Source organism: Pongo pygmaeus, chromosome 10 (genome assembly GCF_028885625.2).
Source record: "Pongo pygmaeus isolate AG05252 chromosome 10, NHGRI_mPonPyg2-v2.0_pri, whole genome shotgun sequence".
Taxonomy (NCBI): Eukaryota; Metazoa; Chordata; class Mammalia; order Primates; family Hominidae; genus Pongo; species Pongo pygmaeus.
In genome coordinates this window covers 48,008,404-48,026,519 of record NC_072383.2, presented here as the reverse complement: position 1 = coordinate 48,026,519, position 18,116 = coordinate 48,008,404, and the positions used below count along the sequence as shown (strand labels likewise).

Genomic DNA, 18,116 nt, shown 5'->3' with positions numbered 1-18,116 from the left:
GCCTGTGCCACCTTGTCTGGCTAATTTTGTATTTTTTTTTTAATAGAGACGGGGTTTCTCCATGTTGCTCAGGCTGGTCTCGAACTCCGACCTCTGGTGATCCACCTGCCTTGGCCTCCCAAAGTGCTGGGATTACAGGCATGAGCCACTGCACCCGGCCAACATATCTAGATTTTAAGCTTATTTAAGCAGGGCTGTATCTTCTATTTATTTTAGCATTCCTGTTGTCTATTATTTCCTACCCTCCTTCCCCCCTCACCCCTCTACCATGGCAGCATATAGAATGACCGGTTCTCTGCACATAGTAAGCATTCTTTACGTTTCATCAATGATAATGTCACAATGGGTCTATTGTGACATCAACAGGATGGGAATATCATGGTAGCCACCAGTTAGTAGCAGAGTATGCCACAACTTCTAGGATCAGGAAAGACCTCTCCTAGCTTCCTACTGGATATCTTTATTAGCATTTGTGTAGATTCTGTGAAAAAGAAGAAATAAAAGGAAATCACCCACATTTTCAAAATGTTTTTCAAAATGAAAAATGAGATAGACAATGACCCTGAATCAGAAAAATGCATCAAGGATTCCACCATCATGAGAAGAGAGCCCCAAAATGTCCTTAGTCCTTTGATGCTCCCTAACCTTGAGATCCCATTCTCAGTAAAGGATATCATCTCTAGGATTGAGCGCGCACAGCTCCATCGAGCCAGAGAGGTAGGTAGTGAATCCGAAGTTTACAGACTGCAATTTTCTTTTTAAACTTTCTGTGACCAAGTACATTTTTATTTTAGAAATCACTTTCATGATATTTGACTGTATTTAGGGTAGCTTTGACTTCAAATGACAATTTCACCTGACACCGACTGTGGATATAACAAGCTCCAATTTGACATTAATCTCTTTATATCAGGTTTAATAAAGCCATTTAAGAAATAAATCAAGCCGGGCATGGTGGCTCACGCCTGTAATCCCAACACTTTGGGAGGCCGAGGCGGGTGGATCACTGAGGTCGGGAGTTCGAGACCAGCCTGACCAACATGGAGAAACCCCGTCTCTACTAAAAATATAAAAAGTTAGCTGGGCATGATTGCACTTTCCTGTAATCCTAGCTACTCAGGAGGCTGAAGTAGGAGAATTGCTTGAACCAGGGAGGTGGAGGTTGTAGTGAGCCAAGATTGCACCATTGCACTCCAGCCTGGGCAACAAGAGCGAAACTCCGTCTCAAAAAAAAATTTTCATTTGTTCCCTATGGAGGTTTTATCAAATAGCTATTAACCAGATAGAATTTAGATTGCTTTGAATTCTAGCTCCTTTTATTTTCCCTGTACACTTCAAGGAGAAATTAGAAGAAATTCAAGGAGAATAAGAAGAGTGTTTACATAATGTCAGCCGGGTGCGGTGGCTTATGCCTGTAATACCAACATTTTGGGAGGCTGAGATGGGAGGATCCCTTGAGGCCAGGAGTTAGAGACCAGCCTGGTCAACATAGTGAGACCCCATCTATATTTGTAGAAAAATAAATAAATAAATACATAAGAATCTAATAGACCCCCAAACAATTAAGGTTATACTGCATTTTATTCTCTCGAAGTACAACAAAATCAGGCCAGGCACAGCGACTCATGCCTGTAATCCCAATGCTTTGGGAGGCCAAGGCAGGAGGATCTCTTGAGCCCAGGAGTTCTAGACCAGCTTGGCCAACATAAGGAGACCTCCTGTCTACTAAAAATAAAAAAATTAGCCAGGCATGTTGGCTCAAGCCTGTAGTCCCAGCTCCTTGGGAGGCCAGAGGATCCCCTGAACCCAGGAGACTGCAGTGAGTACCATGCTTGCACTACTGCACCCCAATCAGCATGGGTGACATAGCGAGACCCTGTCTCAAAAACAAACAAACAAACAAAAATCAGTCATGTTTCATGAAATTGATTAAGGGGGAGTTCTTTCCTACGTTTAAGGAAAGCTAAACTGGTCACAGTGTCTCATGCCTGTAATCCCAGCACTTTAGGAGGTCAAGGTGAGAGGCTCACTTGAGCCCAGGAGTTTGAGACCATTCCAGGCAACAAAGCAAGACCCTGTCTCTACAAAAAATTTAAAAATTAGCCGGGAAGTGGTGGTATGCACTTGCAGTCCCAGCTACTCAGGAAGGTCCGTTGAGACCAGGAATTTGAGGTTACAGTCAGCTATGGATTGTGCCACTACATTCCAGTCTGGTGACAGAGGGAGAGTCTATCTCAAAAAAAAAAAAAAAAAAAAGAAGAGTATTAGCCAGGCACAGTGGCTCACTCCTGTAATCCCAGCACTTTGGAGGCCAAGACAGGAGGATCGCTTGAGTCCTGGAGTTCGAGACCAGTCTGGGCAACATAGTAAGGCCTCTGTCTCTCTCTCTCTTCATAGGTAAGTAGATAGATAGATAGATTTCTTTTTTTTGAGGCAGACTATCATGCTATTGTTCAGGCTGAGTGCAGTGGCGCGATCTTGGCTCACTGCAACCTCCAACTCCTGGGTTCAAGTGATTCTCCTGCCTCAACCTCCCGAGTAGCTGGGATTACAGGCATGCACCACCACACCCAACTAGTATATACATATATACATATATATACATATATATACACACATATATACACATATATACACATATATACATATATATATACACATATATACATATATATATATTTTTTTTTTCTTTGAGACCGAGTCTTGCTCTCTCGCCAAGGCTGGAGTGCAGTGTCACCATCTTGGCTCACTGCAACCTCCACCTCCTGGGTTCAAGCGATTCTCCTGCCTCAGCCTCCCAAGTAGCTGGGACTACAGGCACCGGCCACCACGCCTGGCTAATTGTTTTTGTATTTTTAGTAGGGACAGGGTTTCACCATGTTAGCCAGGATGGTCTTGATCTCCTGACCTCGTGATCCACCCCCCTCCCAAAGTGCTGAGATTACAGGGGTGAGCCACCGCGTCCAGCCCATTTTATAGATTCTTTAGAAAAACAAAAACAAAAACGAAAAAACAGAGTGCTCAGCTAGGTGTGGTAGCTCATGCCTGTAATCCTAGCATCTTGGGAGGCAGAGGCAGGTGGATCACTTGAGCTCAGGATTTCAAGACCAACTGGCCAATATGGTGAAACCCCGTCTCTACTAAAAATACAAAAAATTAGCCGGGTGTGGTGGCTCCTGCCTGTAGTCCCAGCTACTCAGGAGGCTGAGGCAAGAGAATCACTTCAGCCCGAAAGGTGGAGGTTGCAGTGAGCCAAGATCATGCCAATGCACTCAAGCCTGGGTGACAGAGCAAGACTCTGCCTCACAGAAAAAAAGAGTGCTGAATATCGATAAGTTCCCACTCTTCACACAGACTTTCTCCTGTTCCAACTTCTGGCAACTAGCAACAATAACACAGTGTTTGCGTTTAACAGCTTTATTGAGGTACAGTTAGCATACAATAAAATGTATGCAACCTCTGCCTCCAGGGCTCAAGCTGTCTTCCCACCTCAGTCTCCCAGAGTGTAGCTGAGACCACAGGCACACACACCACCACGTCCGGCTAATTTTTGTATTTTTTGTATAAACGGGGTTTCACCATGCTGCCCAGGCTGGTCTTGGACTCCTGAGCTAAAGCAATCTGCCTGCCTCAGCCTCCCAGAGTGCTAAGATTACAGGCTTGAGCCACCACGCCTGGCCTAAAATACACTTTTTTTTTTTTTTTTTTGAGATGGAGTCTCGCTCTGTCACCCAGGCTGGAGTGCAATGGCGCCACCTCGGATCACTGCAACCTCCGCCTCCCAGGCTCAAGCAATTCTCCTGCCTCAGCCCCCCGAGCAGCTGAGACTAGACAACAGGCACCCGCCATCATGCCCGGTTGATTTTTGTATTTTAGTAGATACAGGGTTTCACCATGTTGAAGGTGAAGGGTTCACCGTGTTGGCCAGGCTGGTCTTGAACTCCTGACCTCAGGTGATCCGCCCGCCTCGGCCTCGCAAAGTGCTAGGATTACGGAAATGAGCCACCGCGCCCAGCCAAAATGTATATTTTAAAACTACGCAAGTATCGAGCCGGGAGCGGTGACTCACGCCTGTAATCCCAGCACTTTGGAGGCGAGGCGGGCGGATCAGGTCAGGAGATCGAGACCATTCTCGCTAACACGGTGAAACCCCGTTTCTACTAAAAATCCAAAAATTAGCCGGGCGTGGTGGCGGGCGCCAGCAGCCCCACCTACTCGGGAGGCTGAGGCAGGAGAATGGCGTGAACCCGGGAGGCGGAGCTTGCAGTGAGCCAAGATTGCGCCACTGCAATCTAGCCTGAGTGACAGAGCGAGACTCCGTCTCAAAAAAAAAAAAAAGTATACAAGGATTGATACTGGCTGGGCGCGGTGGCTCACGCCTGTAATCCCAGAACTTTGGGAGGCTGAGGCGGGCGGATCGCGAGCTCAGGAGATAGAGACCATTTTGGCTAACATGGTGAAACCCCGTCTCTACTAAAAATACCAAAAAAAAAAAAAAAAAAAAATTAGCCGAGTGTGGTGGCAGGCGACTGTAGTCCCAGCTACTCGGGAGGCTGAGGCAGTAGAATTGCTTGAACCCAGGAGGCGGAGGTTGCAGTGAGTCAAGACCGCGCCATTGCACTCCAGCCCGGGAATAGACCGAGACTCCGTCTCAAAAAAAAACTATTGATATACATAAATACCTGTGAAACCGGCCGGGCGCGGTGGCTCACGCCTGTAATACCAGCATTTTGGGGGGCCGAGGCGGGCGTATTACGAGGTCAGGAGATCGAGACCATCTGGCTAACACGGTGAAACGCCTGTCTCCAACTAAAAATACAAAAAATTAGCCGGGCGTGGTGGAGGGTGCCTGTAGTCCCAGCTACTCGGGCAGGCTGAGGCAGGAGAATGGCGTGAACCCGGAAAGGCGGAGCTTGCAGTGAGCCGAGATCGTGCCACTGCACTGCTGCCTGGGCGACAGAGCAAGACTCCGTCTCAAAACAAACAAACAAACAAACCTGTGAAACCTTCACCACATCGACATAATGATTTTGCCCATTTCCCCCAAAAGTTTCTTCATTCTGCTTTATAATCCCTCCCACATGCTGTTCCCCGACCCTCACCTCAATCCGCAGCTAACCACCAATCTGCTTCTGTCACTGTATACTAGTTTGCATATTTTAGATTTTATATAAGTGGAGCCATACAGTATCTGCTTTCTTCTGCCTCACGTCTTTCACTTAGCATAATTATTTTGAGATTCATCCACACTTTTGCATATATGAATAGTTGATTCCTTTTTATTGTTGAGTGTTTTTCCATGGCATGGCATGGGCTGTTTCTGGTTTTGGGTTATTACAAATAAGCTGCTATAAACATTCATGTATAAGTCATTATACAGATATATGCTTTCATTTCTCTGGAATAAATACCTAAGCTTGGAATGGCTAAGTCTAAAGGTAGTAAATGTTCATTTTTAAAAATAAACTACTAGGCCAGGTGCAGTTGCCCAGGACTGTAATCCCAGCTACTTGGGAGGCAGAGGCATGAGAATCTGCCTAGGAGGCAGAGGCTGCAGTGAGCCAAGATCGAGCCACTGCACTCCAGCCTAGGTGACTGGAGACAGTGAGACTGTCTCAAAAAAATAAAATAGGCCAGGCGTGGTGGCTCACGCCTGTAATCCCAGCACTTTGGGAGGCTGAGGCAGGCGGATCACAAGGTCAGGAGTTTGAGACCAGCCTGGCCAATATGGTACAACCCCATATCCACTAAAAATACAAAAATTAGCCGGGCATGGTGGCAGGTACCTGTAGTCCCAGCTACTTGGGAGGCTGAGGCAGGAGAATTGCTTGAACCTGGGAGGCAGCGGTTGCAGTGAGCCAAGATCACGCCACTGCACTCCAGCCTGGGTGACAGCGAGACTGTCTCAAAAAATATATATAAAAATAAAAAATAAAATTAAAAAAATAAAATAAGGCCTGGCATGGTGGCTCATGCTTGTAATCCCAGCACTTTGGGAGGCCGACAAGGGTGGATCAGACCACCTGAGGTCAGGAGTTTGAGACCAGCCTGGCCAACATGGTGAAACCCCGTCTCTACTAAGAATACAAAAATCAGCCAGGTATGATAGCAGGCATCTGTAATCCCAGCTACTCGGGAGGCTGAGGCAGGAAAATTGCTTGAACATGGGAGGCGGAGGTTGCAGTGAGCCGCAATCACACCACTATACTTCAACCTGGGCGACGGGGCAAGACTCCATCTCAAAAAAAAAAAAAAAAAGGAGGTAGGGCATGGTAGCTCATGGCTGTAATCCTAGCACTTTGGGAGTCCAAAGTGGGAGGACTGCTTGAGCTAAGGAGTTTGAGACCACCCTAGGCAACATGGCGAGACCCTGTTTCTACAAAACATACAACAATTAGCCAGGGGTGGTGGCTGCCTCAGCCTCCCAAAATGCTGGGATTATAGACATGAGCCATTGTGCTGGGCCCTTTCACCAACAGTATGAGAAAAAATGTAGTGAAGGAAGCCCCGGCATCGTTGAAGAGCTCTGTGATCACTCTTCTCTAGAGTTCAGACCTTAACAGTGGGAACTGTAGTCACTGAATTTGTAAACCTAACTGGGACCCAGTAGTGGCACCCAACCACCAAAGGCAAGGTGGATATGATTACTGTAATGGACAGCAGCATGAAAGCAGCAATCAAAATAGTCTGACTCGTACTGACCTATGGCATTGGCTAATTGATCATGGTGTTCCCAGAAATGAAGAGATAGGAAGCCTACTAAATTCTTACTTAATCTGAACAAGTAGGAAATTCCTAGGTCGAATGAACATAACTACCTGAATCATGAATTATGAAAACGAGTCAGAGTCCATCAGTCAATTCCCAAACTTGAGCCAGTTGACAGACTCAGAGCTCCTTGAGTGAACAGGACTTCAAGTTCCCTTGAAGGAGGACCCTGGGTCTACTTTTATACTATTACTTTTTCTCCTGACCTTCCCCAAGGGGACCTATGACCTTGTACCAGAGTGTGCATTGGAAAAAAGGAAATAATCAGACCTTTTGGGGGACTGCTGGACACTGGCTCTGAGCTGACATTAATTCCAGGAGATCCAAAATGTTATTGTGGTCTACCCATTAATCAAAAGAGCTTTAGCTCAGGCCCATCTCACAGTGAACCTAGTGTGTACCCAAACCCATCCTGTGGTTATTTCACAAGTTCCAAAATGTATAATTGGAATATGCATACTCAGCAGCTGGCAGAATCCCCACATTGACTCCCTTACCTGTGGAGTGAGGGCTACTATGATGGGAAAGGCCAAATAGGAGCCACTGGTACCTCTACCTAGGAAATCAGTAAAAATAAAACAAATATCCCATTCCTGGAAGAACTAGTGCCATCATCAAGGACTTCAAAGATTCCTTAGTGGTGACTTCAACCATATCCTCATTCAACTTTCCTGTTTGGCCTGTAAAGAATACAGATGGATTTTGGAGAGCGACAGCAGATTATTGTAAGTTTAACTAGGTACTAAGTCCAGTCACAGCTTCTGTACCAGATGTGGTTTCATTGCTTGAACAAATTAACACATTCCCTGATTCCTGGTATGCCGCTATGATCTGGCAAATGATTATTTCTTCCAATCTGTCAATAAGGCACACCAGAAGTAGTTTGCTTTCATCTGGGAAGGCCAACAATACAGCTTCAGTCTTCTATCTCAGGAGTATATTAATTCGCCAGGTGGGTAGAATTTACCTGCAAAACCATCTGGCCCATGGAAGTTTCTTTTTTTGAGATGGAGTTTCGCTCTTGTTGCCCAGGCTAGAGTGCAATGTCGCGATCTCAGCTCACTGCAACCTCCGCCTCCCAGGTTCAAGCAATTCTACTGCCTCAGCCTCCCAAGTAGTGGAATTACAGGCATGCACCACCATGCCCGGCTAATTTTGTATTTTTAGTAGAGACGGGGTTTCTCCATGTTGGTCAGGCTGGTCTCGAACTCCCGACCTCAGATGATCCACCCACCTCGGCCTCCCAAAGTGCTGGGATTACAGGAGTGAGCCACAGTGCCCAGCCTATTTTTTTTATTTTTAGTAGAGATAAGGTCTTGTTATTGTGCCCAAGCTAGTCTTGAACTCTTGAAGTCAAGCATTCCTCCCATCTCAGCCTCCCAAAATGCTGAGATCACAGGCATGAGCCATTACACCTGATTTTTTTTTCCTTCTTCTTTTTTTTAATGACAGTCTCCCTCTGCTGTTGCCCAGGCTGGAGTGTAGTGGCGCGATCTCGGGTCACTGCAACCTACGCTATGCCTCCCAGGCTCAAGTGATCCTCCCACTTCGGCCTTCCGAGTAGCTGGGACCTCAGGCATGCGCCACGCCCAGCGAATTTTTGTATTTTTGGTAGAAATGGGGTTTCTCCATGTTGGCCAGGCTGGTCTCAAACTCCTGATCTCAAGTGATCTGCTTGCTTTGACCTCCCAAAGTGCTAAGATTACAGGCATGAGCCACTGTGCCCAGGCACTGTATTTTAAGAAATTAATTTTTCCTAGGGAGAAACTATTGCCCCTTCCTAGGTGAGGTCTGTGAATTGTTCTCACTAATCCTTTTAGGTAACTGTCAACTGTCACTTAGTTGACAGGATGAGAGGATATATCTTTTTATTTATTTATTTATTTATTTTTGAGACGGAGTTTTGCTCTTGTTGCCCAGGTTTGAGTGCAATGGTGCATTCTCAGCTCACCGCAACCTCCGCCTCCCAGGTTCATGCAATTCTCCTGCCTCAGCCTCCCAAGTAGCTGGAATTATGGGCACATGCCACCACGCGTGGCTAAATTTTGTATTTTTAGTAGAGATGGGGTTTCACTGTGTTGTCCAGGCTAGTCTTGAACTCCTGACCTCAGGGGATCCTCCCGCCTCTGCCTCCCAAAGTGTGTGATTACAGGTGTGAGCCACTGTGCCCGGCTGAGAGGATAAATCTTGACCCTGTTATTCCATTGGGATATTGTGAAATATAACAATTCTTAAAATCTTCGGAATCTCCAAAATGATGTCTTTTTGTATGCTAATGATTGACAGCTAGCTTCAGGATGGGACTGGTCATTAGAAAGACAAAGCCCTGATTAGAGGGTTGGGACTTTCAACCCCACCCCCCAACCTTCAGGGGTGGGGAAAGCGGCTGAAGGTCAAGCTGCTTATCTATGGCCAATGGTTTAATCAACCATGCCTATGTAATCAAACCTCCATACAAACCCAAAGGACAGGGTTTGGAGAGCTTACAGAGAGTTGAACACATGGAGGTTCCTGGAGAGTGGTGTGCCCAGAGAGAATATGAAAGTGATATAGGAGTTAAGAAGAAATCACTTGGGCAGATAGTGAGGGTATGGGAGTCCTTGGTAAGGCTTTTCTTTTTAATGAAAAGCAGCCCCAAATCATTAACAAAGAGCAGCGTGTAAAGTCGAGCTGCAGACACAGACCAGCAAGCTGGGAGCTTGCAGGGGTGAATGCCAGCAGAAACTAGGGACTAGACATGTTCAAGAGGGCGATTCCATCTTTCCTTCTCTGCCAGCCTTGTGTACAGTAAGGAGGAGACAAGGTGGTGCTGGCCAAGGAGAGTTCATTTGCATAGTAATATTAGGGTGAAGCAACCAGCCTTCCATATGCGCTATGTAAACGTCATGTCTGATTGATCCAATCTGTGAGCCTTATGTAAATCAGACACCAGCTAGCGCCTCAAGCCACACTATAAAATCTAGCACATCCACCACCAGCCGGTCTTTTCCTCTGGGAAGATCTCCCTCTCTTTATTGAGAGTGCTGTTTTTCTTTCTCTTTTCTTCTGCCTATTAAACCTCCACTCCTAAACTCCTAGTGTGTATTCGTGTCCTAAATTTTCCTGGCACCAGATGATGAACCCCAGGTATACAACAAGACAATGTAGCTGCTTCAGAAGCTCCATTCCCCTTCCACAATACCTTGCTCTAGCATCTCTTCAATAAACCAGTTATGTGAGCTGCTCCAGCAAATTAATCCAACCAAAAGAGGGGGTCTTAGGAACCCCAACTTGAAATTGATTGGTCAGAAATTCTGGAGGCCTGGATTTGTGACTGGTGTCTAAGTGGGGGGCAGTTTTGGGGACTGAGGCTTCGACCTATGGGATCTGATACTGTATCTAGGTAGATAGTGTCTGAATTGAAATAAAAGACACCCAACTGATGTCCATTGCAGAAATGGTTCCCTGCTTGGTGGTGGGGAGAATCTGCTCCTCCGATCCCATATTTGGTCTGATCATGGAAGTCTTCTGTGTTGATAAGTTGATAACTGTTTTGCTGAATAGAAAAAAATAGAATAGAAAAAGAAACTGAAAGTTTTTTTCCAATATCCATCTGGGATGAAATCATAAGTTGAATTTTTTTTTTTTGAGACAGAGTCACATTCTGCTGCCCAGGCTGGAGTGCAGTGGCACGATCTCGGCTCACTGCAACCTCTCCCTAACCCCCCTACCCCCAACTGGGTTCACACTGTTCTCTTGCCTCAGCCTCCCAAGTAGCTGGGATTACAGGTGCACACCATCATGCCTGGATAATTTTTGTATTTTTAGCAGAGATGGTTTTACAGTGTTGGCCAAGCTGGTCTCAAACTCCCAAACTCAGGTGATCTGCACACCTCAGCCTTCCAAAGTGCTGGGATTACAGGCGTGAGCCACCACATGGGCCTAGTTGAATTCTTTTTGTTAACTTAAAAAAAATTAGAGTATATATGAATGAAAATTCAAAAGTGAAAAGCTCAAAGAATTATCTCAAAGAATCACAGAAGCCTCTGGTTCCTCACAAAACAACCACTATTATGACTTTTAACACTGTAGGTCAGTTTTGCCTGATAAATGGAATCATATGATACGTATTCATTAATGTCTGGCTTCTTTTGCTTCATTCTAAGTTCATGTGATTGATACACATTTTTTTTGTTTGTTTTTTTGAGACAGAGTCTCACTCTGTCACCCAGGCTGGAGTGCACTGGTGCAGTCTCAGCTCACTGCAACCTCCACCTTCCGGGTTCACGCCATTCTCCTGCCTCAGCCTCCCGAGTAGCTGAGACTACAGGCACCCGCCACCATGCCTGGCTAATTTTCTTTTATTTTTATTTTTCGTAGAGACAAGGTTTCACCGTGTTAGTCAGGATGGTCTCGATCTCCTGACCTCGTGATCCGCCCACCTTGGCCTCCCAAAGTGCTGGGATTACAGGCGTGAGCCACCGCGCCCGGCCAATACACATTGTTGTACATAGCCGTAATTCATTAATGTTCTTTTTCTTTCTTTCTTTTTTATTGAGATGGAGTCTCGCTCTTGTCACCCAGGCTGGGGTACAGTGGCGCAATCTCGGCTCACTGCAGCCCGGTTCAAGTGATTCTGCTGCCTCAGTCTCCTGAGTAGCTGGGACTACAGGCGCCTGCCACCACGCCTGGCTAATTTTTGTATTTTTAGTAGAGACGGGGTTTCACCATGTTGGCCAGGCTGGTCTTGAACTCCTGACATTAAGTGATCTGCCTGCCTCAGCCTCCCAAAGTGCTGAGATTACAGGCATAAGCCCGGATAAAATGTTCTTTTTCTATATTGAGTTGACCAAAACTGTTTATGTGTGGTGTACAACATTATGTTTTGATATATTTATACATTGTAGAATGGCTAGATCCAACTACTTAATGCATGCATTTCCTCAAATATCTTTTTTGTTTGTTTCTTTGTTTGTTTGTTTTTTGAGACAGGATCTCACTCTGTCTCTCAGGCATGATCTCGGCTCACTGCAACCTCCACCTCCCAGGTTGAAGTGATTCTCCTGCCTCCCTATAGCTGGGATTACAGGTGGGCGCCACCACGTTTGGCTAATTGTTGTATTTTTAGTAGAGACAGGGTTTCGCCATGTTGGCCAGGCTGATCTCGATCTCCTGACCTCAGGTGATCCACCCACCTTGGCCTCCCAAAGTGCTGGGATTACAGGCGTAAACTACCCTGCCAGGCCACCTCACATTTCTTTTTGTGGTGAGAACACCTAATATATCCTCTCAGCAATCTTCAAGTATACAATGTATTGTTATTAACTATAGTTATCATGATGTATAATAAATCTCTTGAACTTATTTCTCCTGTCTAACTGAAAAATTGTATCCTTTGACTAACATCTCCACAATCTGCCCATCCCCAGCCTCTGCTAACCACTGTTCTACACTGTCTGCTTCTATGAGTTTGACTTTTTTTTTTTTTTGAGATGGAGTCTCGCTCTGTCGCCCAGGCTGGAGTGCAGTGGTGCGATCTCAACTCACTGCAAGCTCCACCTCCCGGGTTCAAGCAATTCTCCTGCCTCAGCCTCCTGAGTAACTGGGACTACAGGCGCCCGCCACCACGCCCGGCTAATTTTTTGTATTTTTAGTAGAGACGGGGGTTTCACCGTGTTAGCCAGGATGGTCTCGATCGATCTCGTGATCCACCCACCTCGGCCTCCCAAAGTGCTGGAATTACAGGCCTGAGCCACCGCCTGTAATTTGACTTCTTTAGATTCCACATATGAGTGAAATCATGAAGAAGCCTTTTAGTTTGATGTAATACCATTTGTCTATTTTTGCTTTTGTTGCCTATACTTTTGGAACCATATACAAAAATCATTGTCTAGAACAATGTCATGGAACTTTTCCCCTGTTTCCTTCTAGTAGTTTTATACTTTCTTTCTTTCTTTTTTTTTTTTTTTTGAGGCAGAGTCTTGCTCTGTCACCCAGGCTGGAGTGCTATGGTGTAATCTCAGCTCACTGCAACCTCTGCCTCCCAGGTTCAAGCAATTCTCCTGCCTCAGCTTCCTGAGTAGCTGACACTACAGGTGCATACAACCACGCCCAGCTAATTTTTGTATATTTAGTAGAGACAAGGTTTCACCATGTTGGCCAGGCTGGTCTTGAACTCCTGACCTCATGATCCACCCACCTCGGCCTCCCAAAGTGCTGGGATTACAGGCATGAGCCACCACGCCCGGCCATAATTTCACATTTTATGTTTAAATCTAATCCAGGCTGAGCATGGTGGCTCATGTCTGTAATTCCAGCACTTTGGGAGGCCAAGGCAGGTGGATCACCTGAGGTCAGGTGGTCGAGACCAGCCTAGCTAACATGGCGAAACTCCGTCTCTACGAAAAATACAAAAATTAGCTCGGCATAGAGGCAGACACCTGAAATCCCAGCTACTTGGGAGGCTGAGGCAGGAGAATCACTTGAACCTGGGAGGCAGAGTTTGCAGTGAGCCAAGATCGCGCCAATGCACTCCAGCCTGGGCAATAGAGCAAGACTCAGTCTCAAAAAAAACAAAAACTCTAATCCATTTTGAGTGGATTATTGTATATGGTGTAAGTTGAGAGTCTAATTTCATTCTTCTGTATGTGGATATCCAGTTTTTCTAACACTGTTTATTGAAGAGACTGACTCTTCTTTCCACATTGTTTTTGGCATCTTTGCTGAAAATCAATCGACTGTGAAATGTGTGGATTTATTTCAGGGCCCTCTACTCTGTTCCATTGGCCTAGTGTATCTGTTTTTATGCTAGTACCATGCTGTTTTGATTATTATGGCTTTGTATTGGATTTTGAAATCAGGTACAGTGATGCCTCCTGCTTTGTTCTTTTTACTCAAGATTGCTTTGGATATTCAGGGTCTGTTATGGCTCCATACATGTTTTAGTGTATTTATTTATTTTTGTTTAGAAACATGGTCTGGCTCTGTCACCCAGGCTAATGCAGTGGTACAATAATAGCTCAATGAAACCTTGGACTCCTGGGCTCAAGGGATCCTCCAGCCTCAGCTTGCCGAGCATCGAGGACTACCACACCCAGTTGATTTTTTTATTTTTATTTTTGTAGAGACAGGGTCTCCTATGTTGCCCGGGCTGGTCTTGAACTCTGGCCTCAAGTAACCTTTTCACCTTGGCCTTTCAAAATGCTGGGATTCCAGGTGTGAGCCACCACACCTGGCCTTTATACATATCTTAGGATTTCTTTCTTTCTTTTTTTTTTTTTTGAGACAGAGTCTCACTTGTCGCCCAGGCTGGAGTGCAGTGGTGTGATCTCAACTCACTGCAACTTCCACATCCTGGGTTCAAGCAATTCTCCTGCCTCAGCCTCCTGAGTAGCTGGGACTACAGGCATGTGCCACCACGCCTGGCTAATTTTTGTATTTTTAGTAGAGATGGGGTCTCACCATGTTAGCCAATATGGTCTCGATTTCCTGACCTTGTGATCTGCCTGCCTCGGCCTCCCAAAGTGCTGGGATTACAGGCGTGAGCCACCATGCCCGGCCTATTTCTTTCTTTTTTACATTAGGCTGGTTTATATGTGCTGCTCTGGGCAGTTACATAGTTTGCTTACAATGAGGAGTGACCTGACTTTGAACATACTGTACATGGCAATTAGAAGTTGTCATGGCAAGAGAAAAACCACAGCCAGCCTGCTGCAGCCAACAGAAAAACAATCATAGACCAGTAGGGGGAATGTAGGGATGAAGGTGGGGTTTGTTTGTTTCTTTCTTTTTTTTCTTTTTTGAGACAAATTCTCACTCTGTTGCCCAGGCTGGAGTTCAGTGGCGTGATCTTGGCTCACTGCAACTTCTGCCTCCTGGGTTCTAGTGATTCTTCTGCCTCAGCCTCCCAAGTTGCTGGGACTACAGGTGTGCACCACCACGCCCAGCTAATTTTTCGTATTTTTAGTAGAGACGGGGTTTCACCATGTTGGCCAGGCTGGTCTCAGACTCCTGACTTCATGATCCACCCACTTCGGCCTCCCAAAGTGCTGGGATTACAGGTTATAGGCATGAGCCACCGCTCCCAGCCATTTCTTTTCTTTCTCTTTTTTTTTTTTTTTTAGACGGAGTCTTGCTCTGTCACCCAGGCTGGTGTGCAGTGGCTGCAATCTCAGGTCACTGCAACCATCACCTCCCAGGCTCAAGTGATCCTCCCACCTTAGCCTCCAGAGTAGCTGAGATCACAGGCATATGCCACCACACTGGGGGCTATTGTTTTTTGTTTTGTTGTTGTTGTTGTTTTTCTTTTTGTATTTTTGTAGAGATGGGGTTTCTCCATGTTGTCCAGGCTGGTCTTGAATTCCACCAGCCTTGGCCATTCAGAGTTCTGGGATTATAGGCATGAGCCACTATGCCCGACCTTGTTTCTTACTATAAAAGAAAAAAATAACTCCTCAGCAGTCTTAAAAGAAAGGGATCAAAGAGATGTTAGGATACAAAACTACAAGTATTTTAAATCCAGGCCTGTCCTCATCTCCTTCAAGAGCAGAGGTAGAAGGAGACAGTTGAAGCAAACAAGTAAATTCTGTAAAAATTACTTGGAAACCCTACAAATTTTATTAAAATCTAAACTTCTGTTTTGCTATTTATTTATTTATTTATTTACTTATTTATTTATTTAATTTTATTTTTTGAGACAGAGTCTTGCTCTGTTGCCCAGGCTGGAGTGCAGTGGCACGATCTCAGCTCACTGCAACCTCTACCTCCCGGGTTCAAGTGATTCTCCTGCCTCAGCCTCCTGCATAGCTGGGATTACAGGTGTGAGCCACCACACCTGGCTAATTTTTGTACTTTTAGTAGAGAAAGGTTCCACCATGTTGGCCAGGCTGGTCTTGAACTCCTGACCTCAAGTGATCTGCTCACTTCAGCCTCCCAAAGTGCTGGTATTACAGACGTGAGCCATTGTGCCTGGCCATATATATGTATTTTTTAAATTAATATATTAAAAAGCATGCTGAAGTGACATGCTATTCTCCCTAGAAAATAACCCCAATACCCCCTCTGCCAGTAACATGCTTAAGTTGACCAACCCACTCGTATCTCTAAGCATGTGTGGACAAGAGTGTGTCTTTTTCTTTTTGAGTTGGAGTTTTGCTCTTGTCACCCAGGCTGGAGTGCAGTGGCACAATATGTGTATGTGTCTTTAAAACAAAAGCCATGGGCATCAAGTGACTGCTCATCAAGTAACATGTCATCTGTTAACTGACCAGTGTCCACCTTCTCCAGAGGGTGAACAGAGCAGATAAACCCTAAAGTGGTTTTTAGGGACTAACCCCAAATCACCAACTTTCCAAGCACTTCTTCCCCACTCCCTGCTCAAAAGGGGATACTTGATTTCTGTTTGCTTCATATGTGGTGCCCTTTGACCTGGATGGTTTTCTCCTTGTCAGCCACGCTGGAGTGCAGTGGCACGATCATGGCTCACAGCAGTCTTAACTTCCTGGGCTCAAGTGATTCTCCCACCTCAGCCCCTTCAGTAGCTGGAACTACAGGTACAAGCCACCATGCTGGCTAATTTTTTAATTTTTTGTAGAGACAGGGTCTTGCAATATTGCCCAGGCTGGTCTCAAACTCCTGTCCTCAAGTGATCTTCCCACCTTGGCCTCCCAAAGTTCCAAGATTACAAGCATGTAAACCTACCTGGCTCTATTAGTTTTTGACTTAAAGTTTATGTTCGGTTATGTAAGTATAGCTGCTCCTGTTCTTTTTTGGTTTCCATTTACACAGAATATCTTTCCATCTCTTCATTACATTTAATTAATTAATTAATCAATTTTTTTTTGAGACGGAATCTTGCTCTGTTGCCCAGGCTGGAGTGCAGTGGTGCAACCTTGGCCCACTGCTACCCACTGTGGGTCTCCTCTCTGCTGACAGCTGGACACTTATCGGGATGAGCTACCTGTGGAGAGGAGCTACCCACTGAGGGTCTCCTCTGAGCTGTTCTGTCACTCAATAAAGCACCTCTTCGCCTTGCTAACCCTCCACTTGTCTGCATAGCTCATTCTTTCTGAATGCAAGACAAGAACTTGGGACCTGCCGAATGGTGGAACTGAAAGAGCTGTAACACAAACAGGGCTGAAACACCCCCCTTGCTTGCCATGTTGCAGGTGACCAGAAGGAGAGTAGAGAGAAGGAAAGAAGAGAGAAAGAGAGAAGAGCTGTGGCCCTTCAGGGAGCCCAGACCTAGAAACTCCCTAAGCCAGGGCTGCAACACCCTCTTTGGGGCTCTGTGGTTCCTGGTGTCTCCAAGCTTCTGGGTGCCACCACATTGCCCAGTGCTAGCTGTGGAAGCTGCTTGCAGTATGCCTGGTCCAGCCACAGCCTCACAGGGAGTCAGCGCCTGTGCCTGTTCCTGGAGATGCCCACCCTGCCACAGGTGGCATGCCTGGCTGTGCACAGTGGCCGGGCTCCATGCTCACTTGCTCACATACCCCTCGCCACTCCACGCCTGGCTCACCCTTGGCAGGCATGGGATCCAGGCCAGTAGCATGAGCTGAGTGCAGCCTGCAATGCTGAATGGGCGAAATGAGCCCAGTGGGCCTGAGCAAAACTTGGGCAAAAGTTGGCCACAGGGGTTTCTGGCCAGAAAAGCGACACCCCAAAGATCCCATGACACTAGTTCTTTTGTTTGTTAGACAGAGTCTCACTCTGTTGCCCAGGCTGGAGTGCAGTGGCATGATCTCAGCTCACTGCAACCTCCACCTCCCAGGTTCAAGCGATTCTCCTGCCTCAGCCTCCTGAGTAGCTGGGATTACAGGCGCGCACCAGCATGCCCAGCTAATTTTTTAATTTTTTATTTTGTATTTTTAGTAGAGACAGGGTTTCATCATGTTGGCCAGGCCGGTCTCAAACTCCTGACCTCAGGTGATCCACCAGCCTCAGCCTCCCAAAGTGCAGGGATTACAGACGTGAGCCACCGCACCCGGCCAACACCAGTTCTTATTATATACAATAAATTTATTAGTTGATTTCCAGTACACACATAATGTAATTTCAGAATTACTAATCCATAAGCATATAAGAAGCACATTTACTAAGTAATACTGCATTTATGTACCATTGTTTTATTTTAACCTTACATTGTCCACTCAATATACTGTTTTCAAAGTTGCTACCTATTTATTTTCTTCTAAGTGAAGTTATGTTATTCATTTGTATACACTTAATTTCAATCGTTAGTATTCGTATTCCATTTTGGGTCAGCCCAAATACAGGTTGGTTTTAACAGTTTATTATTGAGTATATGAAAGGTATGTGAAACGTTACTGTGCTGATAAAAGTCAGAGCTATATGCAGAAAAATGTCACTCC

The 18,116-nt window shown here is 45.8% G+C and overlaps 1 protein-coding gene across 1 annotated transcript in view; it reads left to right on the top strand.

The window, feature by feature from the left end:
- The first annotated feature begins 339 nt into the window (after positions 1-339).
- The window catches only part of FAM186A (family with sequence similarity 186 member A), a 70,406-nt gene continuing 52,629 nt past the window's right edge, over positions 340-18,116 (top strand). The window contains exon 1 of the mRNA XM_054445584.1: positions 340-717. Within this exon, the coding sequence (XP_054301559.1) occupies positions 526-717 (192 nt within the window). The 5' untranslated portion in view covers positions 340-525. The remainder of the gene's footprint in view (positions 718-18,116) is intronic.